The sequence below is a fragment of the Gorilla gorilla genome, chromosome 5 (genome assembly GCF_029281585.2).
Source record: "Gorilla gorilla gorilla isolate KB3781 chromosome 5, NHGRI_mGorGor1-v2.1_pri, whole genome shotgun sequence".
In the NCBI taxonomy this organism is placed as follows: domain Eukaryota; kingdom Metazoa; phylum Chordata; class Mammalia; order Primates; family Hominidae; genus Gorilla; species Gorilla gorilla.
This window is the reverse complement of record NC_073229.2, coordinates 184,247,908-184,273,891: the sequence shown is the minus strand read 5'-3', so window position 1 is coordinate 184,273,891 and position 25,984 is coordinate 184,247,908. Positions and strand designations below refer to the sequence as shown.

Below are 25,984 nucleotides of genomic sequence, written 5' to 3'. Positions count from 1 at the left end.
ACAAGGTCAAAAGACAACAACTGAGCCGCAGCTCCACTCTGCAGGCCTGAGAGCTCCTGTGTTAGGTGGGAATATGGCCTATGCGAAGGCTGTTATAAGAGAGAAAAAAAAAAATTTAAAGGAAAAAAAAGCAAGCAAGCAAGCTTCTAAACAACACAGAGCACAAGGCCTGACACCCTGTAGGTGTAGGGCAGTTTCCACTCAACTATGATGAGCCCAAGGTAACCCGACCAGAAAACAATAATGCTGGTCTCAAATTCAGTTATTTCACCTCCCAGTCCAATGCTCCTTCTAATAATTCACACAGCCCCATGAAAAAACTGGGGGAGGGCTGTGACGCAACCCACTGACCAAGAAAACAGTAACCGCATTTCCAAAAGTACTCATGGGAAAATGTTCCATGAGCATGTGGACTGAGACCCGCATGGCAAGGAGGGCAGTACCTGCATGGCGGACCAGCGCGGACAGGTCATAGCGCTTCTTCCCGTCGGTGGCACCGCAGAGGAGGTCTTCCTTCTCCTTAACACAGGCGTATTCCGTGTCCCATGTGAAGAAGTAGGTGCAGTCAACCTCCCCTGTGAATACAGGACTTCCTTTCCCATCGTTATCTGCACGATTCAAGAGGAGAAATTTAAACTCCATACGTGACCAAAATTGAGGAACAGCTAAGGAGCAAGGAAGAAACTGAACAGGACCAATGCCAACTGCTCAGTTAAAAAATTCAGGTCCAGATTTTTTTAGAGACCATGGGGGTCTGAGTTGACACAGGCTTCTATTAAGCTTCAGATGCTTAACCCTAAGTCCTCGATGGCAGGCCAGCATGCCTTTCACCTTGGGAGACATTGACAGAAGGCTGTGTACAGCACCTCCAAAGATAAGATTAAAAGGGCAGGCAGGAGGAATGCAAGAGCAGTGAGTGGGATCCTCTGCTCCCGGGCTGTGGTCAGCTCCCAGAGGCTCCTGAACATCTCTGGGTGACACTGGGGACTCACAGAAAGGAGGACAGAAATGGAGCTCTAGTTCCCTGTGCACTGCTGACTTAGTGATGCGACTGTGAACAAGACAAGTTCTCTGGGACTCATCCCTAAAGTAAAACAAGAGTGGAAGCCATCTATAGTCAGTCGCTCCCAGTGAAAGCACGCCAAGGTCCTATGACAGCCCCACAATGTTAGCAGCACACCTCCAAACAGTGCTGGCATTCTGTGGTTCCGTCAGTGCACCTGTCTGTCCCCTAACACCCTCCTCAAATCAAGTCTCTTCTTCCACCAAGAGTGAGCCACCCAGATTTCCCATCCATCAGCAGGAATAGTTCAGGTCTAAGTATGAAAACCAGCTCTTCACAGGCCACGTCCCCATCCCATGGACGCTGAGATTCAGAGGCTTTGCTGACTTGCTCCTTGCTGGAAATCCTATCCCTGCACCTTTCCAGGCTAGGGGGCCGTGAGCACAACACTCCTTTTCCCACCCCTGATGGTTTCATAATCCTTGTCTGAGCCTCCCACCATGTGATCTGCCTTCTTGAGGTTTGGTATCATAAGCTATGTAATGATCTAAGAAAACAGGAAGTAAGATTCTGTACCAAGAGCAAATGATATTTCAATTGTAATTTCTACCCAGTCTTTAATATTATCATCACTATAATTATAATACCAGCCACAGCAGCAAACCTGTAGTGAGCACAATCTCAGCCAGGCACTGAGCTCAGCACCTCGGCTACATAAAGGCAAGCTGCAGAAGAACAGGCTCTGTTTAAGTACTTTCTTTATACAGTTACGTGCTGCGTAACAACATTTGGTCAACAACAGACTGCATATAAAACGGTAGCCTCAAAAGATTATAGTATCGTATTTTTAGTGGACCTTTTCTATGTTTAGATATACTTAGATACTCAAATACTTACCGTTGTGTTACAAGTGCATGCAGTATTCAGTACACTCACATGCTGTACACACTTGTAGCCCAGGAGCAATAGGCTACACCATATAGCTTAGGTGTGCAGCAGGCTATACCATCTAGGTGTGTGTTAAGTACACTCTATGATGTTCACACAATGACAAAATCGCCTAATGACACATTTCTCAGAACATATTCCTATTGTTAAGCAACACATGACTATATTAATCTATTTGATCCTCAAAACCCCATGGCAAAGGTACAATTTTAGCACCATTTTGCAGATTTAGGGTGGCTAAATAATTTGCTTATGGTTTCTTAACTAAAAACTAGGGCAGCTGGGAATCAGACCCTGAGGGTCTGCCCTCATCCGTGCTCATAACCACAAGGCAAGATTGCCCCACTCTACTGTGGGGTTTTTTCTATTTTTCTTTTTTTCTTTGGCTTTCTCTCCTGTGTTTTATGTTTGTTTGGTTGGCTGGTTTGGTTTGGTTTTTAATAAGTACACTAAGCCACTGTCTTTAAGGAATGCCTTCCACCTTCACCTCCTGGGCGCAGCTGACAACCCAGAGGCAGCTACCATAGCTGGGCCCCTGAGCTTGCTGGTCAACTAACAGCAACAGTGACGCGCCTCTGCCTCTCTTCATCCCGCCCACAAGGTTTACACACAGTTTAATCCTACTAGATTCACATTTCACTACTGAAAAAGATTTGTATTCTGCAAACGTGAAGAAAAACGTGTAAGTTTACAAATAATTAAATACTACTACAAATCGTCCTAGTACTTTTGAGCTGGTTTTACATCTGAGACATACTAATAATCTGCAGGCAGAGTCCATTTTGTAAATAACCATTGCTACGTACCTTACACGTATTCTTACTTAATTCCTCAAAGAATTTTAGCAGAACAGTAAGCTGTGCTCCCCTCTCCCAAACCATTTGGGTTGATTTTTAAGCATACTGGGCTTTGACTTCAGAAATCACTATTCATGAGGCCTATGGTTTCTGTTCACTCATCAGCAATGTTAGGATTAGCTCTGCACAATCTCTCCCTCACTCACACAATCCCCAAGTTGCCAGTCTGGCACCACAGGCTCTAGTTTATTCTCCAGCACACCACTTTGTGTCCTCAGTCTCTCAATTCCAGCAAAAGGGGAAGGAAGGTTTTCAAATGGAACCAAGGAGCTCTCTGCCTAAGGAGGAGGCAGCAGCACCCATTTCTCTGTGGCAAAAACAATGCTACCTCTTACCCAACTAGTTTAATTTTTCCTCTAGACACATAGCTAAACTCCGTTTCCCAGCCTCCTCTGCTATTCAGGCTGGGCCAAGTGACTTATTTCTGGCCTGGAAAAAAAACAAAACAAAGCAAATTGATGTTCCCATCCTGCAGAGCCCCTGGAAGTCACATCTGCAGATGGCAGAAACACAGGATGGAAAAAGCGTAAGTCTCCAAACGACCACATGGAGCAGAGCCCGCACCCCCCACCCCAGCCCTATCCCCAAAGACTAGCACTGAACTAAGAAAATAAACCTTTAATGGGCTGAGCCACTTAAATTTGTGAGTAGTTTATTAGCCTATCCTAATGAATTCTGCTCTTCCAAAAAATTATCTAACATCTTTATTTAAAAAAATCACCAATAATAAAGCATCGCTTTACAACAAACTAGATTTAAACTGGTAAAAAATATTATGACCAAAAGATGCGCTTGCATCCTGAAAAGTACATGAACCTAGATTCACATGCATAATTCCTAGAGATCCAACTTAAACCACACTTCTATTACGTAGCCAATTAACACTCGTTCACCTTCAAAAATACATCTATCTAATAAACAGAGTCTACCAAGGGATATTCTCCAAAAACTCTAAGTTTAAATTCCAGCAAAATAATAATGAACTAATTTTACAGTACACAGTTTGCTCTCAGAGTTTGGAGTGCTGAATTACAGAGCTGGAAGGAAATGTAAGTATTTTTTAATCCAACTCCTGCCTGACAGCCAGCTCAAAACCCTCCCACAAAACACCTGACATCTCTCTGTCCAGGCTCCTTGTTACAATCATAATGAAAACAGCCTAGGAAAACACGGGTTTTTTAACATCGGGATGTCACTGTTAATTTTGTTAAGTACAACGATGGTACTGAGTTTACATAAAGGAATGTTCTTTCTTGGCATCAGGGTGGGGTGATATGAGCCATCAATGACGCATGGCTTACATGAAAAATCTGGCAAAACATCAATGGCTGTCAGAGTGGCAGGCATGTAAATTTTTGTTTTAATGTTCCATGTTTGAAAATTTTTATAATGAAAAGGAAACATGGAGCTACGGGAGGCCTTCACCCGTTTTGTCAAGCCTCTGCTCATCTGGGCTTTAGCTCCCTCTGGGCCCATGATTTCATAACTAAAAACTAGGGCAGCTGGGAACCAAACCCAGAGGGTGTGGCCTCATCTATGCTCATAACTACAAGGCAAGATCTCCCCACTCTACTGCGGGTCTTCTTTTTTTTTTCTATTTTTCTTTCTTTCTGTTCTTTGGTTTTTCTCTCCTGTGTTTTTTGTTTGGTTGGCAGCTCCTCGATGTCCACACCTCTTCCCTGTAAGTCTGAGACGATATAATGCCCTTCTCATATCCTGCTCGTCCATTTCAATCTTTTTGGATAATGATTCTGTCTTCCCAGCATCCCCAAATGAGATCAGCACACTCTCAAAGATCTAGGCCAAGTCATTAATAAAAAGCCCTGAACAGAACAGGCCAAAGGAGGTCATCACAAAGTTGCAGGGAGATTCAGACCACAGCAGAGCAGCCCGAGCCAGCCGGAGTCCAGGAGAGCCAGTTGGGGTGACCTGGGAGCCAGAACCAAGGTCAGGCATCGGAGGGGCTGGGCACATGGGGAAGATACAGGCTGCATCCCTAGGGACTGGGGACACCAAGTAGGAGAGACATGATTCAGGGTGCAGACATGGCTAAGGAGGCTAGTAGCGTAGGTAGGCTAGGAGGTGAGGGTGATGAGAGAATGATGGAGAAGCTGAGGGGTGCAGGGAGTGCTCAGACCAGATGGGAGGTCCATCCAGAGGCCACACTGATTTTCTCACTCACGAGTCAGATGTATGTCATAACCCTGCTGAAAATCCTTGGGACTTCACAGATTTCCAGATATAATCCAGCTCCTCTGCAGGACATACAAGTTTCTTACAATACTGCACACTCACCGTTCCAGGGTCATCTTCAGCCACATTCCCCATACACGCCTCTAACCTGCTCGCAGTTCCCCTGGTCCATGCCTTTGAATGTCTGGAGGCCCAGGCCCTAAAGCCACCCCAACACGGGACTGGCATGCTCCTCAATGTAGCGTGCCTCAGGCAGCACTTCCTCCTCTCTGAACTGCCTGACCCCTGTGCCCAGCCCAGACCCCAGCCAGCTGACCTCGGTGCCTCCCTCCTGGTAAAGCAGCGGAGTGACGACACTAAGCACTCGCTCTACTCTAGCAGCACTGCCCTGAACCTCCATCATCATGCTCCTTATCTCTCTCTGCTGCTAGTCTGTGAACACCTAGAGAGCCATCTATCCTCACAACACCCTCCAGCCTCATAGGGCCTAAGCAAATAGGTACTAAAAAAATGTGTGTATTGTGAAAGTAACAAAAGGGGCCATGTAGAGAACAAGGACAGCAATGGCAGACCTGTGAACAAGGGCATCCCAGGGGCAGGTGCCACAACAGCAGTTACTGGGGCATTTTGGGCTTGAAAGCCTTCCCAGTGGCAAGACCCTGGGCTGGTTCTTTGCCTGCTTGCTAGGACGTTCGCAGGGGTGCGGTGCTACCAGGGCAGGGGTGCCTGTCTCTCCCAACGCAGACCTGATCTCCGGAGGCTTCGAGAGCATGGTTCACATCATGTCCAGCTGCCTCTCCCTCATCCCACAGTGAATCCTGTAGGAACCCATCCTGTAACCAAGCCACCCAAAGCTCTGCTGTAGAAAAACACACAGAACACACGGAAGCAAGGGCCAGAAAGACCCTCTGGGTGGGGCAGCACTTAGGCTGGAAACCAGAATGGGCCCTAGAATTGCTCTGAGCAGTGGTGGGATGCCCTGCAGGGTGCCTGGAGTCACAGCCTGGGGGTCAACAGATGGGGCAGGTCTCTGATGATGACGGAATCCCATCATCTCTCTACAGCTACAACTGTGTCTACAATCGTCAAGATATGGACAGCGGCACCGCTTTTTGATATGCCAGTGCCTTGGTGACTCAAGGGTGCTTCTCATCACTCAGAGAAATGCACGCCTTCAGCTTCAACGCACCCAGTGACATTCTGCAATCCCCAGATCCAAACTCTACCACAGGGTCACCACTTTGCAAAAAGGATTATCTTGATACTCATTACATAAAAGAAGAGGTCACTCAATCAAAATTGACAAGCCATCCCGCCCCTGCCGAATCTGTCCTTGCTGTAGTTTATAGTGTGCACCAAAATTCAAGACGAAAACTTTCCCAACAAGCTCATTGCTGGGCCCATTCCCAAAACAAACAGAGAAAACCGAGGAAAACGCAAACAGGATGTGTGTGTGTCCAGAGGGGCAGTGGGGGTGGGGAAAGTGTTACTCCAACAGAAAAAACCCAGTCTGGGGGCTAGAGCTGGCCAGTCCAAAGGAGGGCATCTGACTCCTCCATTCAGTGTTCACTTCCAAGAACACGCCTGTGCACACACACAAGCACATGCCCATGAATGCAAAGAGGAGGGGCTGAACTCCAGCGCACACTTACCTGCGGTTTTATTGCACTCAAAGTTTATGACGCTCATCCGCTGAAACCCTGAGCTGCATTCATCGCCTCCAAAATATATCAAGGTGAGGTCTCCATCCGAATATCTAGATTTTTGTGAATACACAGACAAATGTGTTTGGGAGAACCAAGAAAAAAACTTGAATCTTTTTAAATGTCTACATTAAGCCTTTTGCGTAGCATCAACAAATCACTACTGATCTAAAACAGCAAGCTCTCTAGCCAGCTAGGGAAAAATATCTACAGGAAATGAGTTCCAAATGTATGGACTTGACATCCTCTCGCTTCAAAGTAGTAACTGGCTGGAAGAAAGTGCCGAAGGTTTAGCTGTGAGCATGAAGACTTCTCTTGTTCTCACTTTTAGATTTTGTACAAAATAAATAACGCCCAAGAATTAGACAGCCTTCTTAACAGCCGCCATGAACACAGCCGTGCCTGAGGGGCCTTGGACTATACTGATCCTGAACAATTTGAAAGAAGCAAAAATAAAATTTTTAAAATGCAGCTTCTCGGCAGATATTCCATGCTTTTAAAAAGCTCAAAGACCAGTTCTGGGGTTTTTGCAGTTTTCTGTTCCTAATTTTTGAATCGTAACTGCCCCTAACACATTTTCAGAAAACTGCATTTTCATCCTGCTTTTATGAAGGTCAACTACCAAGTTAAGGGTCAAAAGAAATGTGCTGAATGCATTTTTTTAGTTGTTTAAAATTTTCTGTAATGTTGATGGTGCTTCAGATTCTCAAACTGCCAGAGAAAAATCAAAACTCCTTAAAAACAAATTTTAAAATAAAAAAGCCCTATCAACTGTAAACTCATTAAATACTTTTCCTACAGTAGGTTCCATACAAACAGCAAGTTTATAAAGTGAACAGTTCTAACAGAAGCATTCTTACTCTAAAGCCAGGAAAAACATTTGATTTTTTAGTGACAAATGGCAGCTTGCCGAAGTCTACTAGGAAGGAATGCTGGAGTAACTGATTTTCCTGTACCTTATGGAAAATGGAAAGAGGAAGAAAAGGAGGAGAGGGAGTTATGTTTCACAAGAATACACACAACGCACTTGAAAATTATGCAGGCCAGGTCCCAAGGCACACGCCTCTAATCCATGCACTTTGGGAGGCCAATGTGGGAGGATCACCGAGGCAAGGACTTCAAGATCAGCGTGGGCAACATGGCAAAACTCCATGTCTACAAAAACTACAGAAACCAGCTAGGCATGGTGGTGCCTGCCTGTAGTCCCAGCTACTCGGGAGGCTGAGGTGGGAGAATTACTTGAGGCAGGGAAGTCAAGGCTGCAATGCCCCGAGATTGCACCACTGCAGTCTAGCCTGGGTGCTAGAGTGCAACCCTATCTCAAGAAATACAAAGAAAAAGGAAAATCACACAGAGGTTCTTGACGTACCGGAGGGTCTGATTGTGGTATCTTCCTGCTGCTTTGACTTGAGAGGTATCGCTCCTTTTCACTTGGCAAACTGCAGCTTGTTTCTTATTACAGAACTGTATTTCAGTTTCTCCACAGACATTCAAATAAAACAAATATTCTTTTCCATCTGAAATATAGGATGAACCTAAAAACAGGGAAATTAACAAGAAGAGGCTTGTTTTATATGAATAGGTATTAGAAGATTACAGTCTTACTTAGTCAAACCTGAATCCTATTTCTGAAACACCAGCCCAAACTACAGCTCTCTCCAACCCAGAAGCATGCATGGACTGACTTGGCCCCTACTGTCCCCTTCCCTCTCTCGATCCCCTTCTTCCTAAGCAGCGCCAGGAGGCAGAAAGCATCTGCTTACCTCCGCTCTGGGCAAGTGGTGTGAGGTCTATGGAGACATCCTGCTGCTCGCCGCTCAGAGAACAAGTTTTACTTTCCAGGTAATCTCTGTGGCAGGCATACTCAGTAATCCACTCAATTTCATAGCGGCAGTTGGATTTAGCTGTGAGTTTGGGAATGGTGCCCTGTCAGGAACAATGTGAAAGAAGCAAAATAAAAAATGTTTCATGCAGCTTAATGCAGATTTTCCACACTTACAAAAAGCTCAAAGACAGGTTGTTAGGTTTCTACATTCTGCTGTTTCTGTTTTTTGAATCATAATTGCCTCTAACACATTAACATTATTTGACTTATAACAACTCAGTAAAGTTACTTTTAATTTTTTTCTAAACTGTTTTTTTTTTCCATTTGACTCGTAACACCTCCATTTCCTTTTTACACTCTACCCTTTCTAGTCTAGTCACCTTCAGAGAGACACTCAAGCTTCAGCCAGCAAGCACCTGGACTCAGTGGCACGTGGCAATTACTAGGACATTGGCAAGCGCTAACAGGCCGTGCAGGGTGCATGGTCCATTCACCGCTTTCCACGAGGTGCTCAACTGGAGTGGTGCAACCCTGACACTGAGTGAACATTATCACATGCGTGCACAACCAGAGACACGGTCCACAACCCCTTTGGGATCCTGGGCACCACCATATCTGTACCCACACCTGCTCCTGGGTGAAGCCAGGGCACCACCCAGACACAAACCCAATTCTGCCATTGTGTTGCTTCTACAGAGCAGGAGCTCCACCATTCGTCTTTGATGTGAGCCATGAAGGGGGTTGATGGGGTCCCTGCTCACCAGGAATGTCACTGCCAGCTTTTTAATCATCCTTAGGAGACACGACTTACTGGGCTTAGCACCGGGCATAGCCGTGCTGCTTCCCAGCACCATTCATTCCGTAAATACTCACTGAGCACCTGCTACATGCCAGGCACTAGGTGCCAGGTTTACAAACAGGTCACACACGATTAGTAAGTTGCAGAGCTGCAGGCCCAACCCTCTTCTGTCTGACTCATAATCAGTGCTTCTGCCCACGTGGCTCAGTGCAGTCTGACACATGGTGATGCAGACCCCAGGGCTCAGTAAGAGAAACCAGGCACAGAAAGCCACACAGTGTAGGATTCCCCTGACATAAAACATCCAAAAAAGGCCAATCCACAGAGACAGGAAGAAGGTGGACAGTTGCCAGGGCTTGGGGTGTGAATGGGGAAGAGACTGCTAATGGGCAGGAGGTTTCTTTTTGGGGTGATGGAAATGCAAAATTAGATTGTGATGATGGTTGCACAGTTCTAAAAAAAAAATACTAATAACCACTGAATTGTACTTAAAAAAAACTGAACTTTACAGTATGTAAACCCAATAAATAAATTAAATAAAGCATTTTTAAAATGATCTATATGACAAGGTGAGTGTTTACTAAATACCAGCTCCTAAAATCATTCAATGAGCAAATGTAACTGCTTAAACAAACCTCCCAAGTATTACAGTGTCCAAGCACATGTCACGCAAGGTCTGCCCAGTGAACAGTTAAGCTTGAAAAGAAACCTGGCCGGCGCGGTGGCTCACACCTGTAATCCCAGCACTGTGGGAGGCCGAGGTGGACAGATCACTTGAGCCCGGGAGTTCAAGACCAGCCTGGGCAACATAGCAAAGCCCTGTCTCTACTAAAAATACAAAAATTAGCCAGGCATGGTGGCACATGCCTGTAGTCCCAGCTACTCAGAAGGCTGAAATGGGAGGATTGCTTGAACTAGGGAGGCGGAGATTGTAGTGAAGTGAGATCGTGGCACTGCACTCCGGCCGGGGCGACAGAGCAAGACACTGTCTTTTAAAAAAAAAAAAAAAAGAGGGAACTTCTTGCTCCACTAATAACAAATCAGCCTCTTCTTCTAACACCAAGAAATGCCTCATACCCCTTCGAAGAAAAAGGAGGAAAACTCCCAATTCTCTTGATTCTCACAGTGTAAAATGATTCTTACCAAATGTAGAACAAATAAAAAGGGAAAACACTAAAACCACTACCGCCTGAGAACATCTCACTGGGCTTAAAAGATTTCAACTCACACCTGTAGGTACAAATGAAAAGTGTGAATAAATATTCCTCCCCATTCACATTCAGAACAAACATCAGACACTCCGGCCTTCATTCAGCTGACAGCACTTGATGTGGAAGTCTGGGGACAGAAAGTGGAAAGCTGAGCCCTGCACTGTCTCCATATCCCACACACACCAGGCCAGCTGCCAGCCTGACGTCAGAGCAAATTCCACATTTGCTTGGGGGAAGGGGAGTGTGGTTCTCTGGCAAAACAATTCAGCCCCTCCCTACTTCACCCTATTACTAAGAAGGCAGAAAGAAACTAAAGGAAAGCCCTGCCCTACCCCTCCCTCCCTGGGGGACGCCTCCTTTCCATCAGCACCTGCCCCTGGTTAAAACACTTGCAGGCGCTGGGCACTCAAGGACAAGTAAGTCTCAGCAGCCACACTCAAAGAGTTTACAGCTGCGCTGGAGATTTCATCAACAGCAGAGTGCACAGCAATAAACTGGCCTGTGATGAGAAAGAGGGGGGAAGGCAGGGATGGGGGTTTAGGGGCAGACTGGGAAGAGAAAGGGAGGGAAAGGCTTCTCATAAGAAATCACAGGCTTGAAATTATACTTCGTTTTTCCACTATTCACTAAAACAACCCAACTACCAAAAAAAAATCTGTCCGTGAACTACTTAAAATAATCTCACAGAGACTAGAACAAAACACCATCCCATTATATGTGGAGTCCCCTCCGGATTGCTGTAAAAAAGCAAAAGGCAAAATGCAAACAGCTCTCCCTGAGTGAGCTGCATGTGACAGAAGCTATCCCAGGAAGCTTGTCTTCTCCTGAGAACCCACCAGTGCCTCTGTCATGGCTCCCAGCTTCCTGCATCCAGGCCCACCCTGCACCAAGCCCAGAAACGCGTTTGCATGGGCAACCCAGGCTAATGTGCGCCACATTAGTCATCAGGAGATGAGTCACTTACCTCTCTCCGCTCCGACGGGCAAACAAATGTAATAGTTACTGCAGGGCTGTGACCATCACAAAAGTCTAGCTTTCCTGCCTCTTCCCTCACGTAACTCAGGACAAGCCTGGGAGAGCCACATTGAGAAAAGAGTATTACAAAAGTATAAAGTACATCCAAATTCATATGTTGCCCTGAGCATTCAGCACATTCACTTGGGGGGAGAGGGTAACAGAAGAAATATTAAAATATAGAAGTAGATATGGTATAAAATGACTTCATTTCCATTTGAAAAAAAAAGTTTTAAGTAAACTCCAGTGAGTGTTATTTTGTTAAAAAATCAAATATCTAAAGTGACCAGCACATAAATTTGATATATTAAGAAAACCTGGCTGGGAGCGGCGGCTCACGCCTGTAATCCCAGCATTCTGGGAGACCAAGGTGGTGGATCACCTGAGGTCAGGAGTTCCAGACTACCCTGGCCAACACAGCGAAACTCCATCTCTACTAAAACTACAAAAATTAGCTGGGCATGGTAGTGCGCCTCTAGTCCCAGCTACTGAGGAGGCTGAGGCAGAAGAATCGCTTGAACAGGGAGGCGGAGGTTGCAGTGAACCGAAATCACACCACTGCACTCCAGCCTACGTGACACAGCAAGACCCCATCTCAAAAACAAAAGCAAAAACAAAAACAAAAACAAAACCTGTTTGATCTGCTTCATGTCCTAGAATAAGGAAAGAAAAAAGGAACAAAAAAATTATTTTTTTAAAAAAAGGAAGAAACACCATTTGACTAAAATAAACAAGCAAAAAACTGTTGTAAATGAGATAACAAAATTAAAAAAAAAAAAAAAAAAGCAGACAAGCAGGCCAGGTGCATTTTTGCCCACAAGGCTAGTCAATCATTTCCTCTTTATACAGCAAATTCTAAGTGCCAGCCAAAAGTTTTGTTTTATCTTAACCCCACAGCACCTGCCCAGCAGTTACAGCAGTTACTGAACTGGGGTTCTCTTCCACCACCCAAACCACCATCCAACATGGCCCCCACCACCAGGGTTTACTGCACTCAGTGTGGAAAGGGCCCAGTGCCCCTGGCTGACTGCTAGAGAATAGCTGATCACAGATGACCTGCCTTTTCCCACAAGAGAAGCTCACACTTGCTCAGTGTCCCACATGTTACTAAATCGTCACACAAACTCATTCATATTAAAAATTACCAATGTGTCACTTAAAGACTCTGTTATGGACTGAACTGTTTCCCCTCAAAATTTGTATGTTGAAGGCCTAAGCCATAGCTCAGCATGTGACTATTTGGAGACAGGGCCTTTAAAGAGGTGAACAAGGAAAAAGGAGGTCATGTGAGTGGGCCTTAATCCAAAAAATCACTGGTGTCCTTATCAGAAGAGGAGTTTCGGACACAGAACCCCGCAGAGGGAAGGCCACGTGAAGACACAGAAAGAAAACAGCCATCTAACGAGCCAAGGAGAGAGGCCTCAGAACAAACCAGCCCCGGTGATGCCTTCTTCAGACGTGCAGCCTTTAGACTGTGTAGGAAATACATTTCTGTGGTTTAAGCTACCCAGCCTATCATATTTTCTTACGGCAGCCTGAGCAAACTAATACAGACACACACATAGAAAATTCCAAACATTTTTTCCCTCAGGTTACGCTCAAGTTTTTTCTTTGGACAGAGTGCCATTATAATTGCACATGCTCCCTACAACCACCCAGACATGCCACGAGCTCCAGACTAGAGCAAGCACAACAAGGTGTCTACCAAAGGCCTCTGAATGGGGAGAAAATGTGAATCCTTGATCGAAGTTCAGGATATGGTCATGTGCAACACACTAGAGAAATGCGTATGTCTGCCAAGGCAAGATACAAAGGCAGTACAAGAGCATATGTACACGGCACAACACATTATAAGGAACACCATTCCCCACTGGGAACCAAGGTCCCTGTCACGTCCCAGTGAAGGTCACCAGCAAACTGTTCCTCCTGTCTCTTGCCCTCCCAAGACGAGAACACAATGGACACAAAATCAATTTCACGGGTGCCACAGAATGAAAAATATCAGATGGCACCTTAAGATAGGCATTATTTCATGAGGCAAATACAGGTATGTACTATGGACTGGATCATGAGATGTACTTTTACTGCTGTAAGAGACAAATGATTAAAAAGTAGACAAGCACACTAGACTATGTGACTCACAGCAATGACCAACAATCTTACAAGTACATGTGAAGCAGTAATGCTGCAGGGACTATCCCAAGCCCTGCTGAAAAAGGAAGTTCCTGCAGCTCCCTGAAAGTCAGGTCCTTGCTGGAGATTAAAAACGCCAACAGCATCGGAGGCCTTGACTGACCTGTCCTTGCGCACCAGCTTCAGTCCGTCCTGGGGCTGGCCAACATCAAACGCCTGGTATCCTCTTACCAGGCAGGCGGCAGTGCCGGGGGGACAGGCCCGCAGCTGTGAACCTGGGTCTCGTAGTGTGTCTGAAAATCATGTATTACATTAAATCAGATTAGGTGTCAGGAGTGATAATCACACGTACCCTTAGACCCAGGGTCCCTTTAAATACATTATTGAATTCCTAAAAGTCTCCCTAAGTAACTATTCTGAAACCTCGGGCAAGCCATTAACCCTCTGCAAACAAAGCTCAGGATGAAGGACTGTAAAGTACTGGCTCTGCACTGGTATAAGGAAACAGGCTATGATGTTATTTGTAATCAAGAAATGTACCCATCCTCTGCTTGAGGTACAACAACATTAGCATTATCCCCTTTCAAGCTACAGAGACTAGAAAATGCAGGCACTCCACAGATGACTGGAACAATTAGGAGATTAGTGGAAAGAACCCACAGCTCTGGGTTCAAATACTAAATCGACCACTTACTATGTCTATAACGTTGGTCTAACTACAAAACTATCCAATTGCCAGTGTGCTACTGCACAGGTTTGGTGGAGGATTAAAGATGAAAACATACCCAGAATATGTCCAGAACATCACGCAGGCTTTACGGATTGCCAGTATAGCAACAGCTATGATTACAGCTGGGTTGCTCTTTACCATTCATTTCTATGACCATGACTCAATACCTTACACAGTATACTTTGGGATTTATTTGTCTACTATCTATCTTTTCTCCTATCTAACTAAAGTTCCAGAAAAACAGGAACTGTGGTGAGTTCAGTGCTATAATCCAGTGCCTAGATTAGTGCCTAGCACATAGAAGGGATTCAAACAACCCTTCTCCCACGAATGAGTGAGTGAATAATCTTACCTCCCTTAAGTTTTACCTGCCTTATCAATCAAAGATGGGGAGGGTTATCTACCTTTGCACCAGCTAGTGAAGAGGTAAGCAAACCTTTAACTCTCAAGCCTTCCAAACAATTATGAAATTATGTGGAATTATGAAATTTCACAAATGGACTGCTTTGTTCCACCTATAGTATCTGCTGTGCCATAGGCTCCTTGCCATCATGGGGACTCAGTGTAAGACAATCCACTTGGTATACCAAAGGCAGAGTATACAGCAAGCGCCCTGAGGATGCAAGGAGGTAAGCACATGATGGCAAGTCCGAAACTATCCAAGAGGTTTTGAGGGTCACATTCAATCTTGGTTTGAGACTTGGGGCAATTTCCTGGGAATGGAGAATGTCTGAGTAAAAACTAGGGCACCTCTACTGTGAATCAAAGTCATTCAAGCTCTACTCAAATTGCCAGTAAATTGGAAAGAAAAAACTTGTAAGAAAATACTCAGCAAATTCAGATGATCTGTAAAATGTTAAGAGACCAGAAACCTAAATGTTTTCCAAATCAAAATAGCGTATTATTTCAGAATTCAATAATCTACAACTCATCAACTTTATAACCAAACTTGAGTTACAGACCCATTTAAGACAAAGACTGTATTAGTCTTTTTCCAAAAAATCAATAAAGGTTATCCTTGGAGAACAAAAGAAAGATGTAATACTCTAACACACACAAAAAAATCTAGTTATCATTGGTTACTTTTGGTGAGCCCTGAATGGGGTATATTTACTGTTTTTAACTGTTTAGAAATAATACATAAACAAGATAGTACATAATGTATATATACAATTTAAAGAATAATCATAAATTAATAATACTCATCTACTATCCAGCAATACTTCCATGTATTGAGTTTATTTTTTAAAATTTTCTCCAAACTTTTCTAAGGGCAAAGCATTATGTACTATTTGAGAAATAAAAAACAAAGAAAAACACTAAAAATGACCTTTAGATTAGTTAATCACCAGCAGAATTTACTCATGGCTAGCACTGCAGAAAGACAGTCCTGGCCTACAGGACTAACAATTCATACATAGCCCTGAGGGGAACATCAAGCTGGGTTTTAGAAACCTGGCTTAGTAAAACCAGCTGAAGGCTAGTCAAAGGCTTAGTAAAACTTTTCATGGCCCTTTTTAGATAAAGTCCATTTATTTACGGTCTTTAGTTAATTTATCAAAGGTTCTAAAGCTTAAGCTAAAGCTTCTCACACCAGTTTTGGCAAGTACAGAGAAAGGAACAAGTCAGCTTGGGCCAAATATGCATCCCGACCAAGTACCCAAGTCCTTGATCATCCCTTTTTCTTTTTTACCCAGCCTGTAACTCAGAGCCAAGGGATTCAGGCACACACAGAGAACAAGACCGACCCTCACTACTGTAGAATCCCGAAACCCAAGGTGTCTGGCCGAGAGAACACCCACATGGAATGGACCAACAGTTAGGATGGAATCTGCAGGGGTTGGGGAGGAGGCATGGAATCTACTGGGGGAGAAGAGGTGGGTTGTGCAAATAGGACATTTTTTGGGACAAAAGCTTTATTAGAGGGCCTAATCAGAAACATGGATGTGAAAACAGAAATAAAGGTAGAAAGGCAAAGATATTGAAGCCATAGAAGAAATCCCTCACCACCACCCCCTCAGCCCCACAAAGATTCATACCTATGTCTCTACAAACATTGATGAATAGAGAAGTGTCTGGATCGGAGTCATCCACCAAGTAGGCACCACTAAGCTTGATCAGAGGATTGAGATCATGCTTCCTCAACTCTTCATCAAAAACATAGCATGGCACCTGGAAGGGAGGAAGAAAAAAGTGAATCTTCAGTATACATCTTGGTCAATCAGAAAAGCTTATGACCAATGTCACACAACACTGCTCTCCATTCCTTAGGGACTATCACGCTATGGTGTCCCCTAATAACAAAAGAACTCAGGCAAAGGTCAATAAACGTCTTGGCTCCTCTGCGTTCTTTTCGGTATCTCTTCTCTCTTACATGAGGACTGTTCTGCAATCATCTCCTCTCACTTTACATCACCAGGTTTTCCCTCTCCACTGGATTGTTTCCCTCAGCATGCCATGAGATCTACCACCTCACAAACATCCTTCCTGGTCCCTACTTTCCCCTAGCTATCATCTCATGTCTCTGCAACTTAGAGCAAAATTCCTTCAATTGTCCCTACACGTCTTCTCCTCTTCCTGCCTTCCATTCTCTCTTGAACACAGTCCCATCAGCTTGCTGCCTCCCACTCCAGCAAAACCCCACTTACCAGCTCACCCACAACATCTCTGCTGACACATCCAGTGCTCGTGTCCTAGCCTTCCCGTTACATGGTCTCTTGTGGCACTGGATGCTACTGATCATTCTCCACCTCATGAAATCCCTTCTTCTGTGGCTTGCATCCACAGGCTCCTGGTTTTCTTCTGCCCCACTTCCAGCTCTTTTTCAGCCTCCTGGAAACACTTCTCACCTTCCCTCTAACTGACTCTCAATGCAGAGGTGTGCCACAGCTTACTGAGCAGCCCTCTTTCCTGTCTACACCCAATCCCTTGGTGACCTCGTGCATGGTTATAAATGTCTGCCAAAGACTCCCAAATTCATGTCTCTAGCCTTGACCTTTCCACAAAACTGCAGGCTTACACAGCCAACAATAGCAGAAGCTACGTTTATAAGCACAGACTCGAAGCAGAACGCTTGGGGTTCAAACTCTGGCATGAACACTTTGCATGACCATGAATGAAGTTAACCTCCATGCCTCAGCTTCCCCACGTGCCATACTGGAATAATGACAGTTATTCCTTCATGGGGCTGCTGTAAGGCCTGAGTGAACTAATGTATGTGAAGCTTGGGGTACAGCTCCTGGCACGTTGGCATAAGTGTTATTTATTGCTGTTATCATCATCACTTGGATACACAAAACCATCTCAAATTTCATGTATTTAAATTTAAAATGAGCCTTTGATTTCTCCCCCAAAACCTACTGTTACCCCAGTGTTCCTCATCTCAACAAATGGCACCATCATTCAACCAGTTGCTTGGGCCAAAACCTTAAGGTCCCCCTGCCCCACCGCCAAGTTCTCTCACAGTCTACATCCAACCATTGGCAAGTCCTGCCAGCTCTCCCTTCAGACTAAACCCTGGATCCACTCCCTACTTATCACCTCCACCATCGCCACCCTGTCCAAGCCACCATAATCTCTTGCCTGCAACAGTATCTTAACTGGCCCCCCAATTCCAGCTTCAATGCCCTACTACCTCAGCCCATGTCTCCACAAGCTCAGGATTAGCACTTCAGAATTAAATCAGGCCACACCTCTCCCTGTTCAAAGCAGCTTCCCATTACACTGAGATGGAAATTCAAACTCCTTCATGACACCGCCCTCACCTACCACTCTCCTCACTCAACGCAGCCACACTCACCTCTTGATGCAATTCTACCCTCCTGAAACTCAAAAGTCCTCTCTACCTGAGATGTGCTTACCCAAATATACACACGGCTCTTTCCCTCACTTCATTCAGGTCTCTGATGAAACATCACCCTTAGTAAGGCCTCTTCTGACACCTTTACCTAAAACAGCACTCTCCACCTCTCTCTGTCTCCCATACTCAGCCTCACTTTTGTTCACAGCACTGTGATGTACGATACTAGATACTGCCATCTGTTGACTTTTGTCATTTTCCCCCCACTATAATAGGGGCTCCTTGAGGTCAAGGGTTTGTCACTGCAGGCTAAAGATGATGCCTACAACATAGTGGGAGCTCAGTAAATATTTGTTCCATATTTGTTCCATAAACTGTGAAGATGAGTTCCTCCTGTGGGTATTTCAATCCATCCTTACTTGGTTTTAATTTATGACCAGTCTCTCATACCTATGAACTAATGGTCTTTTTATTTTAAAAAACATCAAGAAACCCCACTGTTAGAGTTGGCAAGACCCTGAGCTTTAAGGGGGTGCCTGTTTGTTTGTTTTATATAGATTTAGGAGGACCGAGTGCAGTTGTATTACATGGATATTGCACAGTGGTGAGGTCTGTGCTTTTAGTGTAACCAGCACTGGAATACTGTACATTGTACCCATTAGGAAATTTCTCATTTCTCAACCCTCACTGCCCTCCCACCCTCTCACCTTTCTGAAGCTCCAATATTTATTATTCCAGTCTCTATGTCCATGTGTATGTATTATTTAGTTCCCACTTATAAGTGAGAATATGTGGTGTCTGACTAAGTTATTTCACTCAAGATAATGGCCTCAAGTTCCACCAATATTACTCCAAAACATAGGATTTCATTCTGTCTTACGGCTGAGTGGTATTCCATGATAGACGTGTGTGTGTGTGTGTGTGTGTGTGTGTGTGTGTGTGTGTTCTTTACCTAGTCATCCGTTGGTGGGCACTTAATGTTTATTCCGTATCTTTCCTACTGTGAATAGTGCCACAATAAACAGACAAGTGCACGTATCTCTTTGACAGACAGATTTCTTTTACTTTGTGTAGATACCCAGTAGTGAGATTGCTGGGTCAAATGGTAGTTCTATTTTTAGTTCTTTGATTAATTTCCATACTATTTTCCATAAAGGTCATTCTAATTTACATTCCCACCAACGGTGTATAAGTGTTCTCTTTTTTTCTGCAACTTTGCCAACATCTGTTGTTTTTTGACTTTTTAATAATTACCATTTTTGACTGGTATAAGATGGTATCTCATTGTGGGTTTTTTTTTATTACGTTCCATATATGCAGTTTATCTTTTTTTTCCTAAACTTTTTTTTTTAATTTTATTATTATTATACTTTAAGTTTTAGGGTACATGTGCACAATGTGCAGGTTTGTTACATATGTATACATGTGCCATGTTGGTGTGCTGAACCCATTAACTCGTCATTTAGCATTAGGTATATCTCCTAATGCTATCCCTCCCCCCGCCCCCCACCCCACAACAGTCCCCAATGTGTGATGTTCCCCTTCCTGTGTCCATGTGTTCTCATTGTTCAATTCCCACCTATGAGTGAGAACATACAATGTTTGGTATTTTGTCCTTGCGACAGTTTGCTGAGAATGATGGTTTCCAGTTTCATCCATGTCCCTACAAAGGACATGAACTCAACATTTTTTATGGCTGCATAGTATTCCATGTGGTTTTATAATAATTTGTATATTTCTCTGATGATTAGTGATGTGGAGTATGTTTAGGAGATTCTTGGCCATTTGTATGTCTTCTTTAGAGAAAAGTTTGTTCACGTCCTTTGCTCACTTCTTAAAGGGATTGTGGTTTTTCTTGTTGAGTTGTCTGCATTCTTTGTAGATTCTGGATATCAATCCTTTGTTGAATGTAGAGTTTAAAAACACTTTTGGCCATTTTGTATGCTGTCTGTTCACTCTGCTGACTATGTATTTTGCTATGCAGAAGTTTTTAAGTTTAATAAAGTCCCATTTCTCTATTTTTATTTTTGTTGCATTTGCTTTTGAAGTCTTGATCATGAATTCTTTGCCTAGGTGAAGATCCGAGAGAGCTTTTCCTGGGTTTTCTTCTGGGAATTTTATAGTTTCAGGCAGGCCTTACATTCAAGTCGCTAATCCGACCTGAGTTAATTTTTATATGTGGTAAGAGATAGGGGTCCAGTTTCATTCTTCCGCATATGGCTGTTCAGTTTTCCCAGAACCATTTACTAAATAGGGTGTCCTTTCCCCAGTGTATGTTTTTGTCAGCTGTGTCAAAGATCAGTTGGTTGTAAGTATGCAGCTTTGACTCTGGGTTTTCTATTCTGTTCCATTGATCTGTGTGTCTATTTTTCTATCAGTACTAGCTGTTTTGATTACTATAGCCCTCCAGTATAATCTGCAGTTGGGTACTGTGATGCCTCTAGCTTTATTCGCTTTCCTTAAGATTGGTTTGGCTATTAAGATTTTTGGGGGGACCACATGAATTTTAGGACTTTTTCTAATTCCATAAAAAATGACGTTGGCATTTTGATAGGAATTGCATTGAATCTGTGGATTGTTTCGGGCAATATAATCATTTTAATGATATTGATTCTTCCAATCCATGAGCATGGGATGTTTTCCCATTTGTGCCATCTACAATTTCTTTCATCAGTGTTTTACAGTTTTCCTTGTATAGATTTTTCACCTCCTTGGCTAAATGTATTTCTAGTGGGTTTTTTTTTTTTTAGCGATTATAAATGGGATTGAGTTCTTGATTTGATTCTCAGCTTGATCATTACTGGTGTGTAGAAATGTTATTGATTCTTGTACAATGACTCTGTATCCTGAAACTACTGAATTCATGTATCAAATCTAAGAGACTTTTGGAGGAATCTTTAGAGTTTTCTAGGTATAAGATCATATCATCAGCACACAGAGACACGTTGACTTTCTCTTTTCTGATCTGGATGCCTTTTCTTTCTCTTGCCTGACTGCCCCAGGTAGGACTTCCAGTACCATGTTGAATAGGAGAGATGAAAAAGTGGGCATCATTGTCTTGTTCCACTTCTTAGGGGAAATGCTTTCAACTTTTCCCTGTTCAGTATGAGCTGGCTGTGGTTTTGTCGTATATGCCTTTTATTATTCTGAGGTATGTCCCTTCTAATAATTTTTTGAGTGTTGTTTTTTCATTAAGGGATGTTGAATTTCATCAAATGCTTTTTCTGTATCTCCTGAGATGGTCAGACTTTTTTTTTTAATTGTTTAAATGGTGAATCACATTTATTGATTTGCATACACTGAACCATCCTTGCAACCCTGGAATAAAACCCACTTGGTCGTGATGTATTATTTTTCTGAAGTGCTGTTACATTCAGTTTGCTAGTATTTTGTTGAGATTTTTTAATCTGTTTATCATAGATATTGGCCTCTAGCTTTCTTTCTTTGTTGTGTGCTTGTTTGGCTTTGGTTATCAGGATAATATTGGCTTCAAATAATGAGTTAGGGAGGATTCCCTCCTCTGATTTTTGGTAACAGTTTCAGTAGGATTTGTGCTAGTTCTTCCCTGTGCCTCTGGAAGAATTCAGCTGTCAATCTGTCTGGTCCTGAGCTTTTTTTGTTGGGAGGTTTTTGTTTTGTTTTGTTTTGTTTGTTTTGTTTTTCTTAAATTACTGATTCAATCCGAATACTTGTTATTGGTCTTTTCGGAATTTCTATTTCTTCCTGGTTGAATCTCGGGAACTTGAATGTTTCCAGAAATTACACATTTCCTCTAAATTTTCTCAGTTGTGAGTACACAGATGTTCATAGTAGTCTCTGATGATCTTTTTTGTGGTATCAGCTGTAATGTCTACTTTCTTATTTCTGATTGAATCCTCTCTCTTCTGGTTAATCTGACCAACAGTCTATGAATATTATCTTTCCAAATAACCAACTTCTCATTTTTTTTATCCTTTGTACTACATTTTTTGGTCTCCATTTCATTTAGTTCTGCTCTGGTATTTGTTACTTCTGTTCTGCTAGGTTTCAATTTGGTTTTTTCTTTTTTTTCTAGTTCCTTGAAGTGTGATATTAGGTTGTTAATTTGTGATCTCTATATTTGATGTAGGCATTTAACACTATAAACTTCCCACTTAGCCCTGCTTTTGCTGTATCCCGCAGGTTTTATGTTGTGTATCCATTTTCATTTGTTTCAGATTTTTTTAATTTCCATCTTAATTGCATTGTTGACTCAAAATTCATTCAGAAGCAGGCTATTTAATTTCCAATTATTTGTATAGTTATGAGAGTTTCTCTGTGAATTGATTTCTAGTTTTATTCCACTGTGGTCTGAGAAGATACTTGGTATCATTTTGGTTTTTTTCAATTTATTGAGACTTGTTTTTTGGTATGACATATAGTCCATCTCGAAAAACGTTCCATGCACTGATGAGAAGAATATATGTTCTGCGGCTGTGGGGAGAATGTTCTATAAATGTCTGTTAGGTCTACGTGGTCCTGAATCCAATTTATGTCCCGTGTTTGTTGATTTTCTTTCTCAGTGATTGAATTCTATTATTGCATTGCTGTCCATTTCTTTTCTGAAGTCTACCAGCAGTTGTTTTATGAATCTTGTGCTCTAGAGTTGCTTGCATACATATTTAAGATTGTTACATCTTGTTGAATAATCTTTTCATCATATAATGACCATCCTTTTCTTTTGTTTACTGTTGTTGATTTAAAGTCAGTTTTATCTAAATATAGGTGGGTCTTCCTGCTCGCTTTTGATTTTCATTTGCCTGGAATATCTTTTCCCATCCCTTTAGCTTCAGTGTATGTCTTTACCAATTAGTTCTGGCTTTCTTGTAAGCAGCATATGGGTGGATTCTGTCTTTTGTTTTTTAAATCCATTCTGCCAATCTGTATCTTTTATGTGGAGCATTTAATCCATGCACATTCAAAGTTAATATTAATATGTGAGGTTTTATTCCTGTCATAATGCTAACTGTTTCCTAGTTGCTTTGTGGTCTTGTTTGAATAATTGTTTTATAAGGGTGTTTATACTTTTGTGTGTTTTTATGATAGCAAGTATCAAACTTTTGTTTCCCTGTATAGACCTCCTTTGGGCATTAATTGTATGGTCCATCTAGTACTAACAAATTCCCTCAGCATTTGCATGTCTGAGAAAGACTTTATTTTTCCTTCATACATGAAACTTATTCTGGCAGGATACAAAATTCAGGGTTGACAGATTTTTTTTGCTTAAGCACCTTGAAAACAGAAACCCAATCTCTCTGCCTCTTAAGTTTCTCCTGAGAAGTCCCCTATTAGTTTGATGGGATTTTCTTTATAGGTGATTAGATACTTTTCTCGTGGATAGGATTTTTTCCTTCATGTTGACCTCATACAGTCTGATGGCTATATGTTGTGGTGAAGTCCTTCTTGCAACATATTTCCTTAGAATTTTTTGAGCTTCTTATATTTGGAGGTCTACATCTCCTGCTAGACTAAAGAAGTTTACATCAATTATGTCCTCAAATACATTTTCCAGACTTTGTTTGTTCTTCTCCCTTAGTAATATCTATGCTTTATAGGTTTGGATGTTTCATGTAGTCCCACGTTTCTCAAACACTTCGTTCATTTCCTTTGAATCTTTGTTTTTGCCTGATTGGATTAATCCAAAAGACCTGTCTTCAAGTTCTGAGATTCTTCCTTCTGCTTCGTCTAGTCTATGGTTGAAGCTTTCAACTCGATTTTATAATTCCCATAATAAATTTTTCATTTCTAGAAATTCTATTTGATTTTTTTAAAACATCTCTTTGGTAAATTTCTCATTTATATCCTGGATTGATATTCTGATCTCTTTGTATTGGTTTTCAACTTTCTCATGTATCTCATTAAGCTTCTTTAAAATTAATATTTTGAATTCTTTAACTAGTATTTCAAGCATTTCACTTTGGTTAGGATCTGTTTCTGGAAGATTAATATGATCCTTCAGGGTGCTATAACACCCTGCTTTTTCATATTTCCAGAATTGTTACCCTGCTTCCTTCTCATCTAGAGAAACTGTCACTTTTTGGTTTGAATTTACTTTTGCTTTGACTAGAGGGTTCCCCCCTGCCTTGAGAATGTGACTATAATGTATGTTGCATAGTTTTATTTGGCTTTGCTTCTGGACGCTTTCAGCGTCAAAGACTGTATGAATTCCTTGGTTATAGATAGGCTTTGTGTGGTGACTTTCTCAAACATCAGCTGTAGTAGTAATATACCAGGCTGGTGAGCAGGCTCAGGGCCTTCTGAGTAGCCAGGGTGTGGTGAGGGATGATGGTAACTGAGGTCATGGAAAGCTTGTCTCCTGCCGTAGCACTGTGCAATTGTGTACACACTTGTGTCAGCAGATGGGCTACGCAAGTTCATCTCCTGGCCAGGAAGTGGTACTTGCAGGAAAGAGGCAGCTGCAGTGGTGGCAACAGGATTTATGCTTGGCTTTTGTTAACGAGGAGGCTACTCCCATGTCCCAGACAACGGGTGGGGCCATGGGACACCTAAGCATCACTGTCTTGTGTTCTGCCAGCAAGGCAGGTTGAGGAAGGAAAGCTGGGTGGAGCTGGGTCAGGCAAGCACATATTCAGGCTCTCCAACAGCTGAGACAAGCACTGGCCCCAGTGGTGATCAGTGGGCCTCCAGGGCAACATTCTAGGGAGGGACAGAGGCGCCTCTACCACATCAAAGAGCCCACATGGTAAAAAGAGGTGCAGCCTGAGCTCCACAGCATAGCAGGCAATAGCAGGACCCACCAAGTTCTAATGCCCTTAACTCAGTGAGTCTCCCACCTGTGGCCCATCGCTGGCAGCAGGCCAAAAAAGCCAGCCCAGTCCCAAGCAGTCTGTATTAGGTTGTTTTTGCACTGCTATAAATAACTGAGAATGGGTAATTTATAAAGAAAAGGTTTAACTGGCTCACAGTTCTGCAGGTTGTACAGGAAGCATAGCTCGGCTTCTGGGGAGGCCTCAAAAAGTTTTCACTCACAGCAGAAGGTGAAGTGGGAACAAGCATATCACACAGCAAAAGCAGGAGCAAGACGGTGAGAGTGAAACAACCAGAAACTTTGAAACAACCAGATCTTATGAAAATTCACTCACTATCATGAGGACAGCACCAAGGGGATGGTGCTAAACCATTCATGAGGGACCCCCATGATTTAATCACCTTCCACCAGGCCCCACCTCCAACATTAGGGATTCAAATTCAATGTGAGATTTGGGGAGGGACAGAATCCAAACTATATCAGGGTCTGTGCTCAGATGGTGAAACTGCCCCAGGCTGCAAGACTCCCTGCCCAGGACCGAAACCATGGCTCTGAGGTCACATCTTTGCGGTACAGTTTCATGAAGTAGGGGCACCCACATCTTTGCGGTACAGTTTCATGAAGTAGGGGCACCCACATCTTTGCAGTACAGTTTCATGAAGTAGGGGCACCCACATCTTTGCAGTACAGTTTCATGAAGTAGGGGCACCCACATCTTTGTGGCACAGTTTCATGAAGTAGGGGCACCCAACTTCCGCATCACAGCAAGAACTCAAGCCCAGAAAGGAATCCCCCCCAGAGTAAAAAAGGCCCTGATCACCAAGTGAACCATGACTATGTGAAACATTCCTGTAAGTTTTATTTCCAAAATAATACACTGGCATCATTTTAATTACCTCTTCCAAAGGATATTCTAAAAATTCATGTTCTCTGAAATCATTTCAAAGTAGATAGTTTTATTATTTTCTGTGGATAAGTTTCC

The 25,984-nt window shown here is 43.0% G+C and overlaps 1 protein-coding gene across 1 annotated transcript in view; it reads right to left on the bottom strand.

The window, feature by feature from the left end:
- The window catches only part of IGF2R (insulin like growth factor 2 receptor), a 139,217-nt gene that overhangs the window by 66,542 nt on the left and 46,691 nt on the right, over positions 1 to 25,984 (bottom strand). Inside the window, exons 5-11 of the mRNA XM_019029518.4 lie at positions 16,456 to 16,588; positions 13,850 to 13,979; positions 11,504 to 11,609; positions 8,468 to 8,630; positions 8,074 to 8,239; positions 6,654 to 6,757; positions 444 to 608 (exon numbers count right to left, since the gene is read on the bottom strand). Coding sequence (XP_018885063.2) covers positions 444 to 608; positions 6,654 to 6,757; positions 8,074 to 8,239; positions 8,468 to 8,630; positions 11,504 to 11,609; positions 13,850 to 13,979; positions 16,456 to 16,588 — 967 coding nt within the window. The remainder of the gene's footprint in view (positions 1 to 443; positions 609 to 6,653; positions 6,758 to 8,073; positions 8,240 to 8,467; positions 8,631 to 11,503; positions 11,610 to 13,849; positions 13,980 to 16,455; positions 16,589 to 25,984) is intronic.